General features: G+C 36.3%; 1 protein-coding gene across 2 annotated transcripts in view; it reads right to left on the reverse strand.

Moving 5' to 3' along the window:
- Positions 1-6897: 6897 nt before the first annotated feature.
- The window catches only part of PSMA6 (proteasome 20S subunit alpha 6), a 29066-nt gene continuing 15594 nt past the window's right edge, over positions 6898-20369 (reverse strand). For both annotated transcript variants that reach the window (XM_077126946.1, XM_077126945.1), the window contains exons 2-7: positions 14692-14786; positions 14150-14231; positions 12974-13129; positions 10375-10553; positions 9011-9105; positions 6898-7131 (exon numbers count right to left, since the gene is read on the reverse strand). In XM_077126946.1, the coding sequence (XP_076983061.1) occupies positions 7074-7131; positions 9011-9105; positions 10375-10553; positions 12974-13129; positions 14150-14231; positions 14692-14786 (665 nt within the window). In that variant the 3' untranslated portion in view covers positions 6898-7073. The remainder of the gene's footprint in view (positions 7132-9010; positions 9106-10374; positions 10554-12973; positions 13130-14149; positions 14232-14691; positions 14787-20369) is intronic.

Raw genomic sequence — 20369 nt, forward strand, 5'->3', positions numbered from 1 at the left:
GCACTTTCAATGTATTATCTCATTTAATCCTCATAATATCCCCTTGAGATGGTCCTATGGCTATACTTATTTTACAGAAGAGAAAACTGAGGCTGCAGATTCCTCAGTGGTGGAATGAGAATTCAGTCAAGCTGCTGGACTGTGGGAAGGTCCTAGCACCTGACTGTAGCAGATAGAGACCCGGGGATGCAAATGCCCCTTTCCCCACCTCTCTAGTCAGTGGTCTGTCACCCAGGTCTCTCTGAAGTCCAGTGTGACACGGGGTAGTGCATGGCTGGCACTTTGATTCTGGGTGCGCAGCTACTAGGAGCACCCCACTCCCTGTTTTGCTGTGTTGTCTACTGTCCAAGTGGTTGGACAGGTGTCCGTGAGCCTATTTAGCCCCTTTCTGGAAAGATCCTCCCTACAAGCGCATGCATGGGTCTGGGGTGCTTTAGAAATGTGGAATTTAAGCTGCGAGCACCTGCAGCTCTTCCTGCCTTAGAAGAAACTGTATAACACCCTGTTTTACAATATCTTGTTTTTTAGGTACACATCACCAAGTTAAAAAAAAAAAAAAGAACAGAAATGAAAAAGCCAGAAGAGATCTCCACGTAGTTCGTGTTGGGAAAGGGTCATATTACATGTTTTAACAAATTACAGTTGTTCCAAGCATTCTCTTCCCAGTCATGGACAGGTCCCGGGGGGTGCCCCTGACAGAGCCTGTCTGGAAAGAGGTCTGGACATGACTTTACACAGATGCCTTCATGTCCGATATGACTCTGGAAAGCGGCAAGCCCATTATTGGATGTGGACAGGATATGAAGCTGTGCAAATATCTCAATGACAGCTCACTTGGGGATGCAAAGGCTTAAATCCTAAGCCACTGGAGACTTCATATATGTCTGCTTATCCATCACTGTGTCCCTGGGCCCAGCAGCAGGGTTTGACTTGTTGGAGGGGCTCAAAAATATTTGATCAACAAGAACTAGAAAATGTCCTAAATTGAAAAGCAGACTGTGCAATAACATGGTTCTGGTATCTGGTATCTCTTACCTGGATTCCCTGACTGAGAAGCGAGAGGGCTTCTCCAGGTCACCCTGCAATGGGTGAGGCTCACTGTGCTACTTTTTTGGCAGGAGTGATTTTGCCCCATGTGGACTCTGTTTATCCAAAATTTAGAGCTTGATGCCAGCTTGGCCCTCTTCACAGAAGCTTTTTTTTTTTTTTTGCTAGATCTGGTTGATAACTAAGGTGCTGCTCGAAGCCTCTATCCCTGGAAAACCCCAGTTAGGCTGGGGACTCTGGGGCTGTCAGCTGGGGCTCTCCCCAACCCATCCCTACTCTGCCCAAGGAAACCAGGCCTTTCCTGTGCTTCTGCTTCTCTTTTTCATCCTCATTCCAGGCCCAATGCTTAATCACTGCAGCTCTTGGTAAAACCTAAACAGCTGGTTTAACACTAAAAAAACAATTGTGTTAACATATATAAAACAAAATATTTCCCATTTTAACCTCTTTTGAGTATACATTCAGTGTATTAATTACATTCATAATGTTGTGCTACCATCACCACCGCGACTGGTTTAACTCAGGTTTGCAGGGCCTCTCTTGCAGAAAGGTCAGATGTTGATTTCTGTGCCAAGGACGCCTCTAATCTGGACAGCCTTTGCGTGGTAACTGCTTAAAAGAGGGCATTAATAGCGTCACCAAAGTTTATGCAATACCACTTGCCATCTGGTACAGAGACGCATTCCCATCTAAATCCATTCCTATCCCTTCACGTCTGGGAGGGCTTCTCTTTGAGAGGGGCCTGCAGAGAGCCCTTGAAGAGGGAGAGCCTGGGATGAGGTTCTCGCAAAGCTGGTCTGCAGAAAGGGGTTAACTAAGTTAAGTATTTGCATTGTTTATCCCCTCAAATGGCTTGAGTCAAGAATGAGGTCAGCAAAGGCACAGATGTCACGAACCTCATGTACAGGGGTCACTTCTTGAAACGCGTCTGGCCCCTTGGCTTACAGGTCCATTGCCCACTGAACAAAAGAGTAGTGGTGGGATGAACCCCAGATACCCTTGTCTGTGATCGCAGCACTTGCTGATCACCTCTTTCAGGGCTTTTTTTACTTTTTTTTTTTTTGAAAGAAAAACAAAAGACAAAGCAAAACAAAACTTTTTATTTGGAAATAATTTCAAATTTGCAGAACAGTTGCAAAAATAATACAAACTTGGGGGTGCAAGGGTAGCTCAGTGGTAGAATGCTTGCTTGACATGCAGGAGACCCAGGTTCAATTCCCGGTCCATGTATTTCCACCACCACCACCACCACCCCCCCCAAAAAAGTTTCACTCTCATGGAAAAATAATGAAATCTGACCCTGCCATACAACATATATACGAAAAAACAAAAACAAAAATAAAAATACAACACACAGAAAACACCAACATACCAACCCATTACGCTACTTCTTAAGCAGCAGCCGACACTAGACCTTGCTGGGGGACTTTTTCAAAATTCATGTGCCCAGATCAGCACACTGGAAGATTCTGATCTGACAGATCACGGGTGGGGGCTGGCTTGTGTACTCTGAGCAGTTTTCCTGATCCTTCTGATATGAAACCCTGATTAAAAACCACTAATCTAGCACATTTCAGCTTAAAAGTCTTTACTTCTTACCCTCATGGGACAAGGGTATAGAAAAATGGTGTTATAGAGCTTTAAAAGCATACCAAGGGTGGTGTGACGGTGGTTCAGTTGCAGAGTTCTCACCTGCCATGCTGAGACCTGGGCTGGATTCCCGGTGCCTGCCCATGCCAAAAAAAAAGCACACTGAGCTCACTGAGTCCCTTCTTGCATAGAGGGGTGTCAGCAGAAAAGAGTAACAGACAATTTTTTTCCCCTGTGTATTTTTGTCTATTAGTCGACTTTACTTTTTAGAACAGTTTTGTATTTACAGAAAAATTGAGCAAACAGTATAGAGTTCCCATATATCTCCTGTCCCCATACAGTTTCCTGTTATTAACATCTTGCATTAGTGTGGTGCATTTGTTACAATTAACAAACTAATATTGAAATGCTATTATTATGAGATAAAATTCATAATTTATAGTAAGGTTCACTCTGTGCTGTACTGTTCTGTGGGTTTGACAAATGTATAAGGTCATGTGTCCACCACTATAGCATTAAACAAAACAGTTTCACCACCCTAAAAATCCCCAGTGCTTCATTTATTTATCTCCCCGCCCCTAAGCCGAACATACACTGATCTTGATGACTGTAGCTTTATAGTGATTCTTGCTGTCACGTAGTGCCAGTCCTTTGATTTTGTTCTTCAGTATTATAGTGGCTATTCTGGGTCTTTTCACTTTTCATGTAAACTTTACAATCAGTTTGTCAATATCCACAAATTAACTTGCTGGGATTTTGATTTTGTTGAATCTATAGATTAAGTTTGAAATAATTGATATTTCAACAATATTAGACTCTTCCCATCTTCCTTTTATTTCTTCCATCAGTTCTGTATTTGTCACATACAGATCCTCTCCATTTTTGTTCGATTTATACCTAAATAGTTTCATTTTGTGTGTGTGTTAAATAGCATTGTGCTTTTGATTTCAAACTACAATTGTTCATTGCTGGTATACCAGAAAGCAACTGACTTTTGTAAATTAACTTTGTATCCTGCAACCTTGTTATAGTTGCTTATTAGTTCCAGGAGTTTTTCCCATGCATTTTTTATTTACATTGTCAAGATCATAGACGTTGTGAACAATCCCGTATCTTTTTTTCCAGTTGTCATAAGCCTTTTTCAATGTCATTTTAAATTATTTTAAAATTTTTTAATGGTAACATAGTATTTTATTGAACCATGATTCCGTCATCAATTTCCTTTTCTTGGAAATTTAGAGTTTTAATTTTTTTCACACATATTCCTTATTTAAAATTGGAAACTACAGAAAAGTTTAAAGAATTGGAATGTAGTCATAATTCTGCATCCAAAAATAACTGCTGTTAACATTCTGCTCTCTTCCTTCTCCTATTTCCTTTCTTGGGAAATAGACTTTGAATAGCTGATGAAAGCTATGGCCCTGTCAGGAAATTAAGACATGCACAAATTTTGCATATAGTTCTGGAGTTCTAGGGACCTTGATAGTCCACAGAAATGCCCCAAAGAAATCGAGGGCATTTATTCGTCAGCTCCAGTTGGAAATTTATCCCCCATTTCTAGGTCAAGTTAGCGCAGGCAGGTTATCCTGACTTCGGAGGCAGGGGAGCAGAGTAGAGCACTCGGCATACTTGAGGTGGGATGCTGTTGGCAGGAGTCAGGACTGTCCACCACAGTGCCGCACAGGTCAGAAGGCAGAGGTCACATGATGGATACCAAAATTTTCTACCTCAGTGCTCATTTTATTTTGTATGCTTCTTACATAATGTAACGTTGTAAATATTTTCCATATTACTGAATATTCTTCAGAACAGGGTTTTCTTTAATGGCTACACAGTGTTCTGCTGTACTGAATATAACATAATATGTTGTACACAAAAATTACTGATATAGTTCTGCATCTCTATAATTACTTCCCTAGAATAAATTCTGATAAGTAGAATTACTTTCATTATTATTGTTCTTGGGGCATATTTCCAAGCTGCACTCCAAAAAGACTGAATCAATTTATTCTTTTCCCAGCCGAATGAGTAGCCAACTTTTAGTGTATCTATCATTCTTTCATATAAATCTTTGAGTACTTGTAATATGCCAAGTACATTATGTATTATAATTTTAAGTTTATTAATTTGATGGAAAATATGGTATAAACTATTGAGACTAAACATCTTCTCAAATCTGTTGACTAGTCAAGTTTTGTGGCCTGTGTTAGTACATTTTCCTACTGATGTGTTAGTATGTTCTTACAACTTCAAGACACTTTTCTTATAATGTATTTGTTATGGACATTCATCTTTTATCAAACATATTATCACTACTTGGACTCTGTTTAGGGTGTGAGTTGTGATACCAACAAAATTTTACATATTTATGTAATCAAAATACAGACTGTTTCCCTTCATTTTATCTATTATTTTGTTTAAAAAGTGCTTCATCATCCTGAGATCTGATACTAATCTAAACTTTTTTTTCTTTTTAAAAAAATTACCTCTTTAAGCCATCTGGATTTTATTTTGATGTAAGGTATGAAATAAGAATTTTTTTCCCCATATAGTAACTATTCCCCCAGAATTATTTCCCCATTAATTTGTTGAAAAAGCTTTGTTCCATATGAAAAATGGGCATCAAAGAGAAGAAAAAACAGATGTCTATCCAAAACTACACGTTATTAATTTCTGGACATACATATCCCTCTTAATGTCAACAGTCAATTGTATCCTCATATTTTTTATCAAGAGTTTAAAACCCCAGGGGAAAATATATCTAAAAATTGAATCATTTTTCATAGCATTTGTAAGAGATTTCTGCATTCTTTGTTATTCATTGCATATTATGTTAAAAAAAAACTGTACTTAATTTTTCCATACTTAAGTTGGTCTTTCCCTTCTATTTTTTCCAATTCTACTAAGCATAAAATCACCAACTTAATATATTATTTAAAATGGTTTTACATTTAATCCTTAATTCATATAGAATTTACTTTGTAATATAAAGTAGTAATCCAAGTTAATTTTTTAACAAATCAGAAAATTTTAGTTTTCTAACCCTAAAAGGTAACTTCTTAAAGAAAAATTGAGTTATTTGCCAGCCTCTCATGCATTCCAGAGGAGTGATGTCAGCCAGATTCTGAGGGTATAAAGTGTAATTTGTTCAGGGAAGTAGTCCTGTATCCACTCCACTTTCAAACTGATGGCAGAACCACCTTAGAGCATAATGGATTTGGATGGGGGTTCCCAGAGCAGCAGGTCCTGAACTGCTTCCTTGTTAAGGGAACCCTGTTTTCCTGTTAGAAAAGTTTCTGACTCATAACCAGGATCTGAAGAGGATGTGGTTGATGAAGTTTTCTGCATCTAGTGGTCACATGTTCTCATGGCCTTCCCTTGTCTGTGGGGCTGAGGGCTGTGAAAAAGGACAACTCTGACTCCAGGGATTGGCCTTAGGCCAACACCCACACTCACCTGTGTGAAGTAATGCCAACAGCACCAGTCTCACCAGAGCAAATGACATGAAATGTACTGGCCTTAGACTTTTCTAGATTTTTTGAACATCTAACAATTCATGGTTCAAATTACCAGGGGAATCACTCTGTGGGAATTTGTAAAATAACAGTTCGGTACAGTTTTTATTTTTTAAACAAATGGTTAATTTTGAATATATAGTTTGTTCTTTTTCCTTTAATACTTTTTATTGTGGCATCTCTACACTTGCTTAGATTCTAAGGAATTTTGCATTCTAAAATTGTATTTATACAAATATTTCAACTTTTAGAATATTAAAAATATTTACAATATCACAAATATTCAACTTTCTCTAGTCCTATGTTTCCTGAAGGGAACTACAATTCCTATTCTTAAAAATACTGGTTCTTATTGAATATAGATTAAATGCATATCTCAGAACTACTGAAGATCAATCATGTTAATATTTTTACTATACTTAAGTATAGTAAAGGTGTCAATGGAACTTGGAGTCCAGCCTCAAGAATATCCTATCCGAATGAAGACATGTAAAACAAAGGCTTCCCCTTACATGCCAATTTACCATCAGAGCAAGGTACAAAATGAGAGTTCTATTTTGCTATTTATTAATTATGCCATGTAGCAATACTTTACATTTCTGGCTATTAAAGTTCCTTAAGCCAAGGAAACCTGAATCTTTATTAACAAAATGAATAAAGTTACCATTTGAAGATGATAAACACTTAAAACTTTGCATATATGAGAAGCTTAAAATTAAAATTGGAGGTAAACAAGACAGGATGCTACTATCTTCCAAAAGCAGTTTTTATTTATACAGGGTCCTGATTACTTCAGGGGTAGGAGGCGTGGGAGAGGTTCCTTTCTCAATCCAGGGGCCTCCCTAATATCGGTTTGTTTTTATCAAACACGTAGGCAAGTGGCATCATGGATTCAGTAAACCAATTACAACGTTAGTCTCTCTAGTCCCTCTCTGCTAGAGCAACAAGGTGAGCATCAATCTCTGCTTCTGTAAGAATCCTAGAAGGCAGAAGGGGGAAAAAATAAACACATACAGAGGCAGGAGGGTTAAAGGATTCCCATGTACCTATCACCCACCTCCACAATTATCAATTTATGGCCTCTTAAAATCTGTACCACATTCCTCACTTGGACTACTTTGAAAGAATTCCCAGATCAATCAACTTCATCTATAAACAAAAATGGTTACTTTGCCAGATTCAGAATCAGGCCTTTTGAAAACAAAATCAGAGCAGCTATGACAGAAAATCTTTAAACTGAATAATATAAGGCTAAGGTATACATAGGTATTTTTTTTTAGTTCCTATATACAAATGCCCTTACACCTATTGTAAGGCTGAGAAGAACCTGAGCAAAGAAAATGCATTGAAAACTTTAAGTAAATTTTTAAAAAAGTTGCCCATATTTAGCAGAAGTCCATGAAAACAAAATTATAATTCTTTGAATAGTCTACTAGAAGGTACTCCATGTTAAACAAATGATATTTTCTAAATGATCTTTGCCCAGAAAGGAATCAACTGCTCAGCCATCTTGTTCATCTAACCTCTTATGGCTGAACTTGTAAAAAGTGAAATCTGTCAGTGACATCTTTCAGTGCAACTCGGAGCAATAAAAGCAGCTTATACAGCTGATGATGCTTATGCCATATATTCTAGGTATTCAAAAACTACACTACTTATCTGAGGCCATACTTGACTATACCATCACAGAATTTAAAAATGGCACAAGGGCTTTCTGAAGCAAAAGAAAAACTTTGGTTTATTTTCTACTGATTTAAGTAATGAATAGAAATAAAAATTTTAAAGTTATTGAAGGGTCTCAGAATACAAAAGAAAACAAGAATAAACTTCATGTCACTTAGAGATGTTTATAAAAATTCCTAGCTGGAATTTTATTTCTAAAATTTTTTTTTTCTTTCAAATGGTTTCTTTTCCTATAGGAGAAAAACAAGTTTCAGGGGATGGACTCAATTTGGTCTTAAAAAACATAATCCTGTGAATTTTTCTTAAGTCTTTCAGGTTTATATCACTTGCCTAGAGACAACAAAAAGAACAAGTGTCCTTATCGTTGTGATCTAAGTAAATATACGGGATAGTTAAAATGCCTTGCATCCATTCCTGGGCCATGCACTAACACCACCACAAAAAAGGAAGAAAGAAAGCTTTCCACTAGTTCCATGCATCTGGGAATTTAACAGAAGCATTTTTCACTATTCACAAGACCATCCTGGTCCTGGTATGCAAACCACCTTATAAGGTTTCTGAGAGGACTGAATAAACTAATATATGTTAAACACCCAATATGGATTTTAAATTACGGAAGCTGTAAGGCTGGTATGTGGGAGTTAGTCACTTAGTAAGAATAAACAAACCCAGCATGTACAACTAAATTAACTGTATTTCAAAGTTCAGGGTTTCCCAAAGATCTCCGGATAAGGGTCTGATGTATATCAATATTCATATTGGTCTTCAAAGCTCTACTTAAATTATGACTAAACAACCAAAGCCCCTTCTGAAAAACTTGAAAATGACTACTTTAGGAATTGAATTACTATTGGTCTTAAACTAAAAAAATAAAACACTCATGTTTACTTTACTTCTTGCCTAAAGAACATTATTTTATGTCATCCCTGGTATATAAAAACATTCTGAAATGAGAACAGCTGTTATGTTTTCAAAGAGACATGCAGTAAGTTTTAAAACAGATCTCTCTGGTGCTAAATAAGAAACCGTAATCATAATTTTGAAAATGTCCCCTTTCCCCGGCCCCATCTCTCCAAGTCCATAGGACAAATTAACCCATAGGCCTCTACCTTCCTACTCTGGAATTTTAGCACTTGGCAAACATCTTTAAGTACAAGGCCAAAAATATAACCCACCTGAATTTAGGATTTTCAACTGTAACTACTCCAACTTCTATTTCTGAAGGTTTGAAATCAATTGATAGAACAGTAGACAGGCATGTGATTGCAGTCTGAAAAAAGTATCAATATTTAGATGTAGTATTTTTAAGAGATTCCAAAGCTTTCTCATTCCAAGTTTATTCAAATCAAATATTAGTTAACCACAAGCTATTCATTTTTGTTCCATGTTTCAGTGATGTAATCTATTGCTACATGTTACTAACAGCTTACTTAACTTGTCACCTCTTAGTAACAAGAAACTTGTTTCTAACAAGTCAAGCCAACCAAACAGGCTGATTTATACAAAATGCTTTTTTTTTGCTTGGCAGCAACTATATGTTAAGTAGAAAGCTAACATTTGAGGTGAGATGTGGGGGGAGAACAGAGAAAAGATAAAGATATAGTCTTTACCTTCAAGGAATTTACAGTAATAACAATTTAAGGATATTTTAAGTGGTTTCATATCTGTGATTAATTATGAACTGTAATGACCTTTTAAAACAACTTTTAAGAAACATTTAAACAGGGCATAGTACCTCCCTCTTGAGAATCAGCTTCATATCTCCCATTAGTATAATATACACTGATACCAAACATAAAAGTCTTAGATGGTAATTTTTCATTTGTCATTTATCAGAAGTATGTTGTTAGTCTTCAGAATGGTCTTATCCCAGACCTTACAACCAGTATCTACCCAAAATTTTGTTTTTAATATTTTGGCAGTAAATAAGAGGCTTCTTTACAGTCTAAAGTTAATAAATATTTGTATAAGAATTTTAGTTTGCCATGTCAATTTAAAACTTCCCAACCATAATGAATAATCTCCTTAATAACCTTGTAGAATGCTAGTTCTACTCTTTTAGATTCCTAGATATAAACTCACTGCCAAGGTAATCTTGGATTTTATTGTGTCGGAGAAGGTGTGCTTCCCTGAGAATTTTGGTATGTGACTGTTTTTCCTTTAGGACAAAAAGAACAGTATTACCACTCTTGTCACTTTTTCCTTTTGTTACCAAGAAGCTTAAGTCTAACTTGAGTCTTAATCATAGCAACTCTGCAGGTCTTTGGGCCTAGTCTTGATTCCTAATCTTATTTATACTTTCCATTTTATTGTATGTGCTTTGTTCAAAGCCATTTCAAATATATTACGAAATGAGATAGGAAGTTAAATGAATAAAAGCAGTCCTCATTGTTCCCATGTTGGCTGAATGATATCAATTTTACTATTAAGCTGACAAACTGAGATCCCATGTTAATACCCAGGAATAGCCTCTATGGATTGTCAATTACGCAAAATCTATATAGCACAGAATAATGTCTGTTCTTTTTGTTTAACTTACTTCCACTGTCTGTTCAAATGTCCAATCAAATTTCTTCTTCACTTTTTTTTCAAGGAAGCTGGTTGATTCAGTTTGTTTAACGCCTGCTGCAGTGGCTTTAAATCCACAGTAATAACCTGCAGGATCACACTTGTACACCTGAGGACCTTGTTCTTCATCTATACCAATTAAAATCATACCTAAAAAGAAAGACTCTAATCAAATATCTTACACCTTAAATACAAAGCAATTTCCTCTCTCTTGTTATTATCACACAGCTGTGGTTAAAAATTACTCTGGCCATCGATTTTGGGATGTGTTTTTGCTTTAAGAAAACTTGATATACAGAATACAGGTTATCACTACACATAAATCAGATAACAGATGGATTTCTATTACACAAAAAGAGCACAGACTTAAAAAATTGTCTCAATTACTATCAGTGCAGTTTGTAAACAATTTTCCAATTTTGCTATTATCAGAAGCATGCTCCTTTGAACCTCATCCCTCAAGATGTTATCTTGTCAAATAAATTTGGAAAACACACTTTTCATATTCTTCTCTTGGAGACAAATACTATACCTATACACATACTATACATAAATATCAAAGCATATTAAAGGCTCTGAAATGGTCTGCTGTAAGCTCACTTGTTTAACTCAGCAGTTCTTAAATTTATTTGACTAAAGAATGTTTGTTTGTTTTAATTTAAGAAATACCTATTAATGTTCCAGGAAACTACTAGTGTATGGAACACATTTTAGGAATGCTGAGACAAAGTAAAATATACCTAGGGACTACTTAGTCATCTTTATAGTGCCCATCTTTGTTACTGTTCATACATACCCCTCTAGGAGGCAATAAAATCAGATCACAAATTCTGTACACATAACTCTGTTATTATGAATTTGATCATGTCACCATCTTATATACATACAATTAAAAAAACACTGCTGTCAAACTTCTTTCTATTCAGCAGAGCAGGTAACAAAGCACATTTAAGTAAGGAGTGACTTAAGATCTGCTTTCTAATATTCTAGACTTGGACTTCTTTTATACAGTGTCTCACTATTAAATTTGGTATTAACTACTTTAGTCATATTTTATTGATGTTTTATAGAGTTTAATAGTAAGGATTGTCAACCTTATTTTGACAAAAACTTTGATGGTGATCAGATATCTGCTTATTTGAATGCTAGTCCACCTTGCAATTTCCTTCACAATTCATACTCAATACTCAACACAAGAGAGATACCCACTTACTAAGGGAAAGAAGAAACTTCTTTATTCAAGAGTCTTGCAAGATGAGCAGAGTTTAAAAAGTGATAAGCACATGAAAGGCAATCAAAGCAAAAGGTACAATCAAATGTACAAAGGCACAAAGTCATGAAAGGGCAGGATGCACTTGGGAAATGACAAAAGGATCCGTGTATTTCAGGGGCTTCAGATGAGAGGAAAGCAGTAGAGGAGGAGACCAATGGACAGTAAACTGTAAGGTGCCTTGCACATCATATTAAGGAATATGGCATTTACCCTACGGCTGATGAGGAATCAGTTTTTCCAAGGGAGTGACAATCAAAATTTGATTATAGAATAACTCATTCAGCAATATGGAGAATGAACTAAGCAATGGTAGGAAAGGAGAGAAAGACAGGTAACTGTGACAGCAGCAAAGGCAACAGTCGATAAAGAAAAGACAGAGCAGATAGAGAAAGAACAGGTAAAACGATGACTAATCAGATGACCAGAGAAGGTTTTGGTGGTGATAGGGTTTGAAAAAGGAAGTTGAAGGTGAATATAGGAAAATAATGATTTCAGATTTGAAGGGTCAATGGGACATCAAGGAAGGGACTGGGTTAAAGATACTCTGGGAGTGACTGTCACATAAGGTAGTAAATGAATGCAACTGGGTCAAATCATCTAGACAGAGCAGGAGGTAAAGGAGGACCAAGGAGAGAACCTGCTAAGCAACGACATTCAAAGGACAAATAGAAAGAGAATGAACTAAGGAAACACACAAGAGAGTTAAACCAAGGGCGATCTGACTTTTAAATGAGGAAATGAGAAGGTCAGATGTTAAGGGATAATCATTCATTACACTGATTGCTTTAATTCTCATAAATGACAATGTCAAAAACAAACATACTAGGCTAAAATATTTCATTAAATCTAAAATCAGCAATTCTCAACCCTCTCCCAATGTTATTTTACTTGTTTTTTAAAATAGAAATTTACTCTAAAAATATGAATCACAGGCCCCCATGTGATCCTGATTCTTTGGGATGGTCAAAAGAAACTGCTAAATTTTTAAAAGCCAAACTTAGGCATCTTAATGGAATCTGGAATTGCAGTAGAACCCCATTATAACTGAGACTTGGAGCTTTCAAATCACAATTAGAAATATTTTTATAAAAGTCTGATAGCAGCTAAAGCTTAAAGGTAATGCCTAAAATACTGTTAAAACCTATCCTTTATCTCTGATTTATCATAAAGATTTCCAACCATACACAATTTTCAAACCACATGTTCAGAACCCAAGTTTACTTAAATAGCTTTATGCATGTTCTCTAAAAAATATTACAATTCATCAATTATTTGGGAGACTCCTTAACATACTTACAACAACCAAGAGGCCTCATTTCGGCATTCTGTGTGTAGACCTGAGAAATATCTGCAATTCGTTTACACAGCATGTCCACAGGAATCTCATAGCCATACTTGTATTTCCAGTTAGCTGCCTCATAGCGTGCCCTCTGTACCTGGGATCTGCTGTCAGCTTAGTGCATAAAAAACAAAGATTTATTTCGCTGAAGGAATGAATGAGTCTCAAAGCCAGACAATTATCCCACCATCTATATCCATTGAGTTATGCAAAGGAGAAGTGGACCGCTATGGTTTTTACTTCCACTAATGACTAGCAAATAGTACATGTCAAAAAAGGGAAATATTTTTTAAAGGTGCTGTATACACAGAACTGATCTTTTATGTTGAGCCTTTCATCAATAGAAAGTAGTTTCTACAACGGTTCTAGTGACTCCCAAAAGAAGAAGCTTTAAGGAGAGAAAATAATGCTTACCTTGAACTTTTTCTGTAGGCTAGAATTTTCCCTTGATTTCAGAATATAGAAATTTTATTTAAAAAAAGTATATATTTATAATAATTGCCACCCATTTCTAACAAATGCCATTATTACCAGGGCACGTGCTCAGCGGTCATCTCCCAACCAGACCTTAAACCCAGATGCTTTTCAGGGCAGGAATTCTCAGTGGTAGGGTCTCCACCCCAGGGATGGATAAATACTTCACACTCAAACAGCACAGGGTCCCTCCCCTCCTATGCAAAGTGGGGTATGTGGAGTTGCTATCCACCAATTCTGACCTGAGCAATTTTACTTCCCCAGGAGAACTGCCACAAGGGGATCTCCTCCCCTGCTCTTTTGGACCCTCTGTACTGTGTAAGTAATAAAGCAGTCATTTGCTAAAAGTTCCTGTTGTGCCAGAGCCTGTGTTCCCACAATGCACCATGTAGCAACTCGCTCCACACCATGTCTGAGATACACTGATGCAGGTCTCCTTAAAACATTAACTATACGTGAAATAAGATAAATCATCTATGAAATGAACATCAGCCCAGTTCCCTTGACAGTGGCATAAGGACCTAATTCCATTATATTTATAATTTCAAAAAAGCTCACAACACTCTGAAGAACTGATAATAGACTTAGAAGACAGACCACAAATAATTTGATGAAAATAACATAAGGCTTGTATATTTAAGTAGACATCAAGCTGATTACCTGTCATTCCTGTCATCACACAACCAATGTTTTCAGTTATCTTGAATAAGTGTGTCACTGTGCTGGAATCCAATAATTTGTCCTAATAAACAAAATAAATCAAGTAAATTTTTAAAAATTACAGTTCCACATACAGTTATATAAAAAAATGACATCTTGGAACCATAACAATAAACTATACAATATTAAAACCAATAAGGGTGGTGGGGGGTGGGGAGACTGTTTTCCTCTTCTAGTTGATATTCCCTTTGGGAAAGCACTATGTCACCAAAGACTGTCTCAAAGTTCCTGAAGACAAAAGATCTAGAAATCCTATCGTGCTTATAATCACAGTGCAAAATTCAATACGTTAATTCTGTCTCCTCAGCAAAACTGAATAAAACTGAATAAAGTTCAATAAAGACTTCTTGAATGACACATGGAAAAGCAGAGTCAAAGAATAATGTTAACTTATGTAGATAATAATGTATATTTGTACAGGCTCATGAAAAAGTCTTACATTATGTTCTGTAATAACTGGTGATTTGGGCAGTATTACTTACAGGTACTTTCTTCTGTGTGACAATTACTGCACAATCTTTCCCTCTGACAGCTACTGATGTAAGGCCACCCTGGTTAATAGCCTTAAAAGCATATTCTGGAAAACAGAATAGTTTTTTTTTAAAGGTAGATTATCACAGATTCATGCAATGGAAAATATGCAGTCATTAAAAAGGATGAGGTAGAATTGTATTAACTGACATGATGTGCCATCTAAGACATGTTAGGTCAAATAAGAGTAATAATATGGTTAAACCATTGCCATTTGTTTTCCATTTTAATTTTACTGAAATTATTCACATCAGGCTCAAGCACCAAATTTCCAATAAAGATTTAATTTAATCAATCGATCATATCAGTTCTTTATCAATTTTATGTTCTGTCATTTAAATGTTGGTTCATTTGTTTTGTGGCCATTATTTCTACCAAGTCTGGTTTACCTGGGTCAAACTTAGCTGCTCTAAATTTTCTCAAGATTTAAAAGTTGTCTGATCAAACTAATTAGACCATATGCAGTTTTAGTTGTTGTTATATGATTTTGCATTGATTTTTTTTTCTATCAAGTTGAAATTTTTCTGGATCAGTCTCTTCCTACCCCCCCTTTTTTCTTTTTTTGCAATTTTCATGTTATCTACAAGATATGATTCTTGACTTTGTCTATAATGAACTTCAGCTTGTGCGAGTTTAGCTGCTGTCAAACTATTCTCTGGGTCAAAACAGTGAAATCAAAAGAGTAGTATCAAAACTACCCTGGCGGGCGGGCCGCGGTGGCTCAGCGGGCAAAGTGCTTGCCTGCTATGCCGGAGGACTTCGGTTCGATTCCCGGCCCCAGCCCATGTAAAAAACAAACAAACAAACAAAATACAATAAAACAAGAAAATGTTTAAAGATGTTTCCCTTTCTTCCTCCCTTCCTTCCTTCCTTCCTTCTCTCTGTCTTTCCTTCCCTTCCTCCCTCTTTAAAAAAAAAAAAAAAAAAAAAAAAAAAAAAAACTACCCTGGCAACATGTAATTGACACTGATTGTCTTTGGAGAATAGGATCATAAACGGTATTATCACTTTCCATATTATAAATTTCTGTAATATTTAATTTTAATAAAGTATTTAGGGAAAAAGCAACAAATATTAATATAAGCTCACTGTCAAAAATATGGAAAATGAAGAAAATTTTAAAAGAAAATCATTACTTGCAATCTCAATCATTATTCACATTTTGGCACATAATAGATGCTTTTTAAATTCTGCCTGCAAGTGGGTCTGGACACTGGGTCTACAGCCTGAGGCACATGTACTCAAAAGTTACTGGTGCTAAGGACCAGGCTAAGACAGATACTATGACAAGGAAGTATTTCCTTTAATACAAGCTGTAATAAAAACCTTCTATTAAATATTTCTTAGCTATAAATTGGAAAGAGAATAAAATAATAGGGGAAAAAGTCTATAAAAATCACTTTAAAGGAAATCCCCAGATCTAGCTTAGTTTTAGATTTGCTAATTATAATAACTTTATAATCCTATTACTCGATTAATTCCTAAAATATAATGTTTCAAAATGCTTCTCAGTTCTGGTTCTGATATGTCAAAGAAAGCTCTTACCACACCAATCTCCACAGAAGAAACTATAAACTCTAGATGAAACTACTACCTGAAGGCACCAGAGTAACCAAAAGCAGGCATATTCTAGAGAAGAAGCAAATATTTGGAAGAAAGGAATGGCACAGTTTCCCATTTTCATGGGTTGTAGCCAGAGGGCAGGGTGTAGTTAGTACTAAATTCCCATAAAGAATTCATTCTTTTTGGCCTGAAGAACTGGAAAATACCTTGGGGTATCTATGACTGTGAGAAAGTGAGGGAGAAAAAGGAGAGATACAGAGTGGGAGGGCCCCAATATATGTATATAAAAATTACTTAAATCTCTGACTGACCCAAACCCCACATACACAAAGTAGATTCCAAGCAAATTAGCTAAGGATAAAAGAAAGTAAGTTAGATTTGAGCTGCCATCCAAGAGACATATTTTGTAGTCTAAGCCCAGCCAAATTAAACAAAATAAATAAAATCAACACTCTTCAGAGGAATATAACAGAAGTCAGAGTCTTCACACACAACATTAAAAAATATCCAGGATACAATCCAAAATTTCTAAATATACCAGAAAACAAACAAAACAAAACAAAACCCACAAAATAAGACAAAAACCAAACAAAATTTAAAGACAAGCCAAACAAAAAACTAATACAAACTTTAAAATGCAACACATTTTAAAGAGACCAACCCTAAGTTTACCTAGATGTTATATTAGCAGACAAGGATTTAAAAACACCTATTTTAGCTATGCTCAATGACATAAAGGAGAGTATTCTCAAAAGGAAGTGAAATAGGAAATCTCAGAGAAAAAGCACAAAAGAACCAAATGGAAATTCAAGAACTGAAAAATATAATATCTGAAATTTAAAAATTCACTAGGGGAACTTAAAGGCAGAATGGAGATGATGATGGAAAGAGTGAGTGAACATGAAAATAGATCAACAGAAATTATCCAATTTTAAGGAGAGAAAATAGATTGAAACTGCCAGTCACAGGCCAGAAAGAAACTGGAGACCTCAGTTCCACAACTGCAAAAAAAAGAACTCTGTCAACAATCTGAGTGAGCTTTGAAGCAGATTCTACCTCAGTTGAGCCTCCAGATGAGAACAGAGCCTGTCTAACAACTTGACTGAAGCCTTATGAGATCCTAAGCATAAGGCATGCTGGGACTTGCTAAGCCATGCTGGGACTATTCCTGATCGAGAGAAAACTGTGAGATAATAAATGCATTGTTATAAGCTGCTAAATTTGTGGTAATTTGTTATGCAGCATAGAAAATTAATACAATAGCCTTAATTGCTTATATTAGAAAAGGAATGTCTAAAATCAATGATGTAAATGTCCTACCTTAAGTTAGAAAAAGAGTAGTGAAAATCCAAATCAGACAAAATGACCAAAAATCAATGAAATAAAAAAAAGAAAAGTAAAATCAACAAAACCAAAATTGGTTCTTTAAGCAACAAAAACCATCAAAATTATAAATCCTGTGGTAGGCTGAAAAACAGCTCCCCAAAAGACATACATGCCCAAATCTTTGGAACCTATGACTGTTACTTTGTGTCGAAGAAAAGGTCTTTGCAGACATGATTAAATTAAGAATCTTGGGATAAGGGGGTTATCGTGGATAAGCTCAGTGAGCCCTAAATACAATTTCATGTATCCTTATAAGAGGGAAGCAGAGGGAGATTTGCACACATGGAAAAGAAAGCCAAATAAAGACAGAGTAGAGGATTTGAACATGTTGGCTTTGAAGACTGGAGTGATGCAAGCACAAACCAAGGAATGCCAGCAGCCACCAGGAGTGGAAGAGGCAAGAAAAGGATTCCCCCCTACAGCCTCCAGAAGGAACACAGCCTTGTTGACACCTTAATTCCAGCCCAGTGATAATGATTTCAGAGTACTGTGAGAAAATAAATTTCTGATTTTTAAGCACCAGGTTTGTGGTAATTTATTGCATAACCGTAAGAAACTAACGCATGCTAGACTAAGCAAGATAATAAGAGAACACAAATTACAGGAAATTTGTTCCAGGAAAGAAAGCGGGATTATCCCTAAAGATATTATAGAAATTAAAAGGACAATAAACAAATATTAGGAAAAAGAAAATACCTTTCCCAGTCTTTGCAGAGTGGCCCATATGATTGTTTTCTTTCAGGGTTTATCCATACAAAGAGTTTAGAGAATAGCTCCAAGACAAAGTATAGATGCCTCCCAGATCCTTGCTTGTATGCCTCTTGCTAAATGGTGTGTGTGTGTCCCTAGGAATTCCCCCATTTACACAGATTTCAATGTTCCCGCTTCCCTAGGAATACTTTCCTCCATGGTCTTGACACTGCACTGTACGTCCTCCAGCCAACAATCTCTCATCCCAGGCAGCAGACTCTCCCACAGTGTTCTCTAGCTTTGTCCATTTTTAAATTGCATTATTTTTCTTTTTTGATGAGTTGTAGAAATACAGGAATATAGGAATGGTATTCTTTTTAAAGTATTTTTATTGTAAACAACAAACAAACATACAAACATTCTTGGCATAAAAGATTTTTGACATGGTTACAATCAATGGCTCACAATATCATCACATGGTTGCGTATTCATCACTACGATCATGTTTTGGAACATTTGCATCTCTCCAGCAAAAATAAAAAATAAAAAATAAAAAAAACCAACCTCATACATGCCATACCTTTTACCTCTCCCTCTTATTGACTAGTACTTCAATCTACTCAACTTATTTTAACCTTTGTCTCCCCTATTATTTATCTCTTATCCATATTTTTTTACTTATCTGTCCATACCCTAGATAAAAGGAGAAATCAGACACAAGGTTTTCACAATAACACAGTCATATTGTAAAAGCTATATCATTATACAATCCTCTTCAAGAAACATGGCTACTGAAACACAACTCTACAGTTTCAGGTACTTCCCTCTAGCCACTCTACTGTACCACAAACTGAAAAGGGGTTATCTATATAATGTGTAATAACCTCCAGGATAACCTCCTAACTCTGTTTGAAATCTCTCAGCCACTGACACTTTATTTTGTCTCATTTCTCTCTTCCCCTTTTTGGTCAAGAACATTTTCTCAATCCCTTGATGCCGAGTCCCGGCTCATCCTAGGATTTCTGTCCCACGTTGCTGGGGAGGTTTACACCCTGGTAGTCATGTTCCACATAGAGGGGGGGACAGCAGTGAGTTCGCTTGCCGAGTAGGCTGAGAGAGAGAGAGAGGCCACATCTGAGCAACAAAAGAGATTCTCTGGAGGTGACTCTTAGGCCTAATTTTAAGTAGGCTTAGCCTCTTCTTAGCAGGGATGTTTCATAGGGGCAAACTCTAAAATTGAGAGCTCAGCCTATTGATTTGGTTATCCCCACTGCTTGAGAGCTATCAGGAATTCTTCAAATGAGGAAGTTGACTTTTTCCCTTTTTTTCCCCATTCCCCCAAGGTGACTTTGCAAACACTTTTTTACTCACTGTTCAAATCACTCTGATTTATTGGGGCATTACACTAACCTGGACAAACAACAAATCTCATGCAGGAACGGTATTCTTAACTAAGAATTTTAAGTTAAATTTCAGTTCCTTACACTCACTAGTCACATTTCAAGTGCTCAAAAACCACATGAATCTAGCAGCCACTATACCGGGCAGCACAAACACAAAACATTTCCATTATCATTAGAAGTTCCATTAATACTGGTTTGTATAAAGTGGGCAAGAGGAGTACTTTTTTTTACTGAATCCTGGCAAATTCAGAAAGGCATTCTATACTGAGAAGTATTTTTAACACATAAAATACTTTTGTTTTAGGGTGGTGTATCAGTAGCTCAGTGGCAGAATTCTTGCCTGCTGTGCTAGAGACCTGGGTTAGATTCCTAGAGTCTGCCCATGCCAAAAAAACACAACTTTTGTTTTATGAGAAAAACCGTTTATTGGGGGGGCTCTTTTTTGCATCCACTGTCTTGCATTTTTAAACAATAGGCATATATTCATTTAGTCCAGGAGTCACAGACACAAATGCTTACATAGACCAAATAGGTAATGCAAATGAGTGGAAAAGGCTATGTGATATACAGTAGGGAGTGATGGCAAC

This window comes from Tamandua tetradactyla, chromosome 14 (assembly GCF_023851605.1).
Source record: "Tamandua tetradactyla isolate mTamTet1 chromosome 14, mTamTet1.pri, whole genome shotgun sequence".
Taxonomy (NCBI): Eukaryota; Metazoa; Chordata; class Mammalia; order Pilosa; family Myrmecophagidae; genus Tamandua; species Tamandua tetradactyla.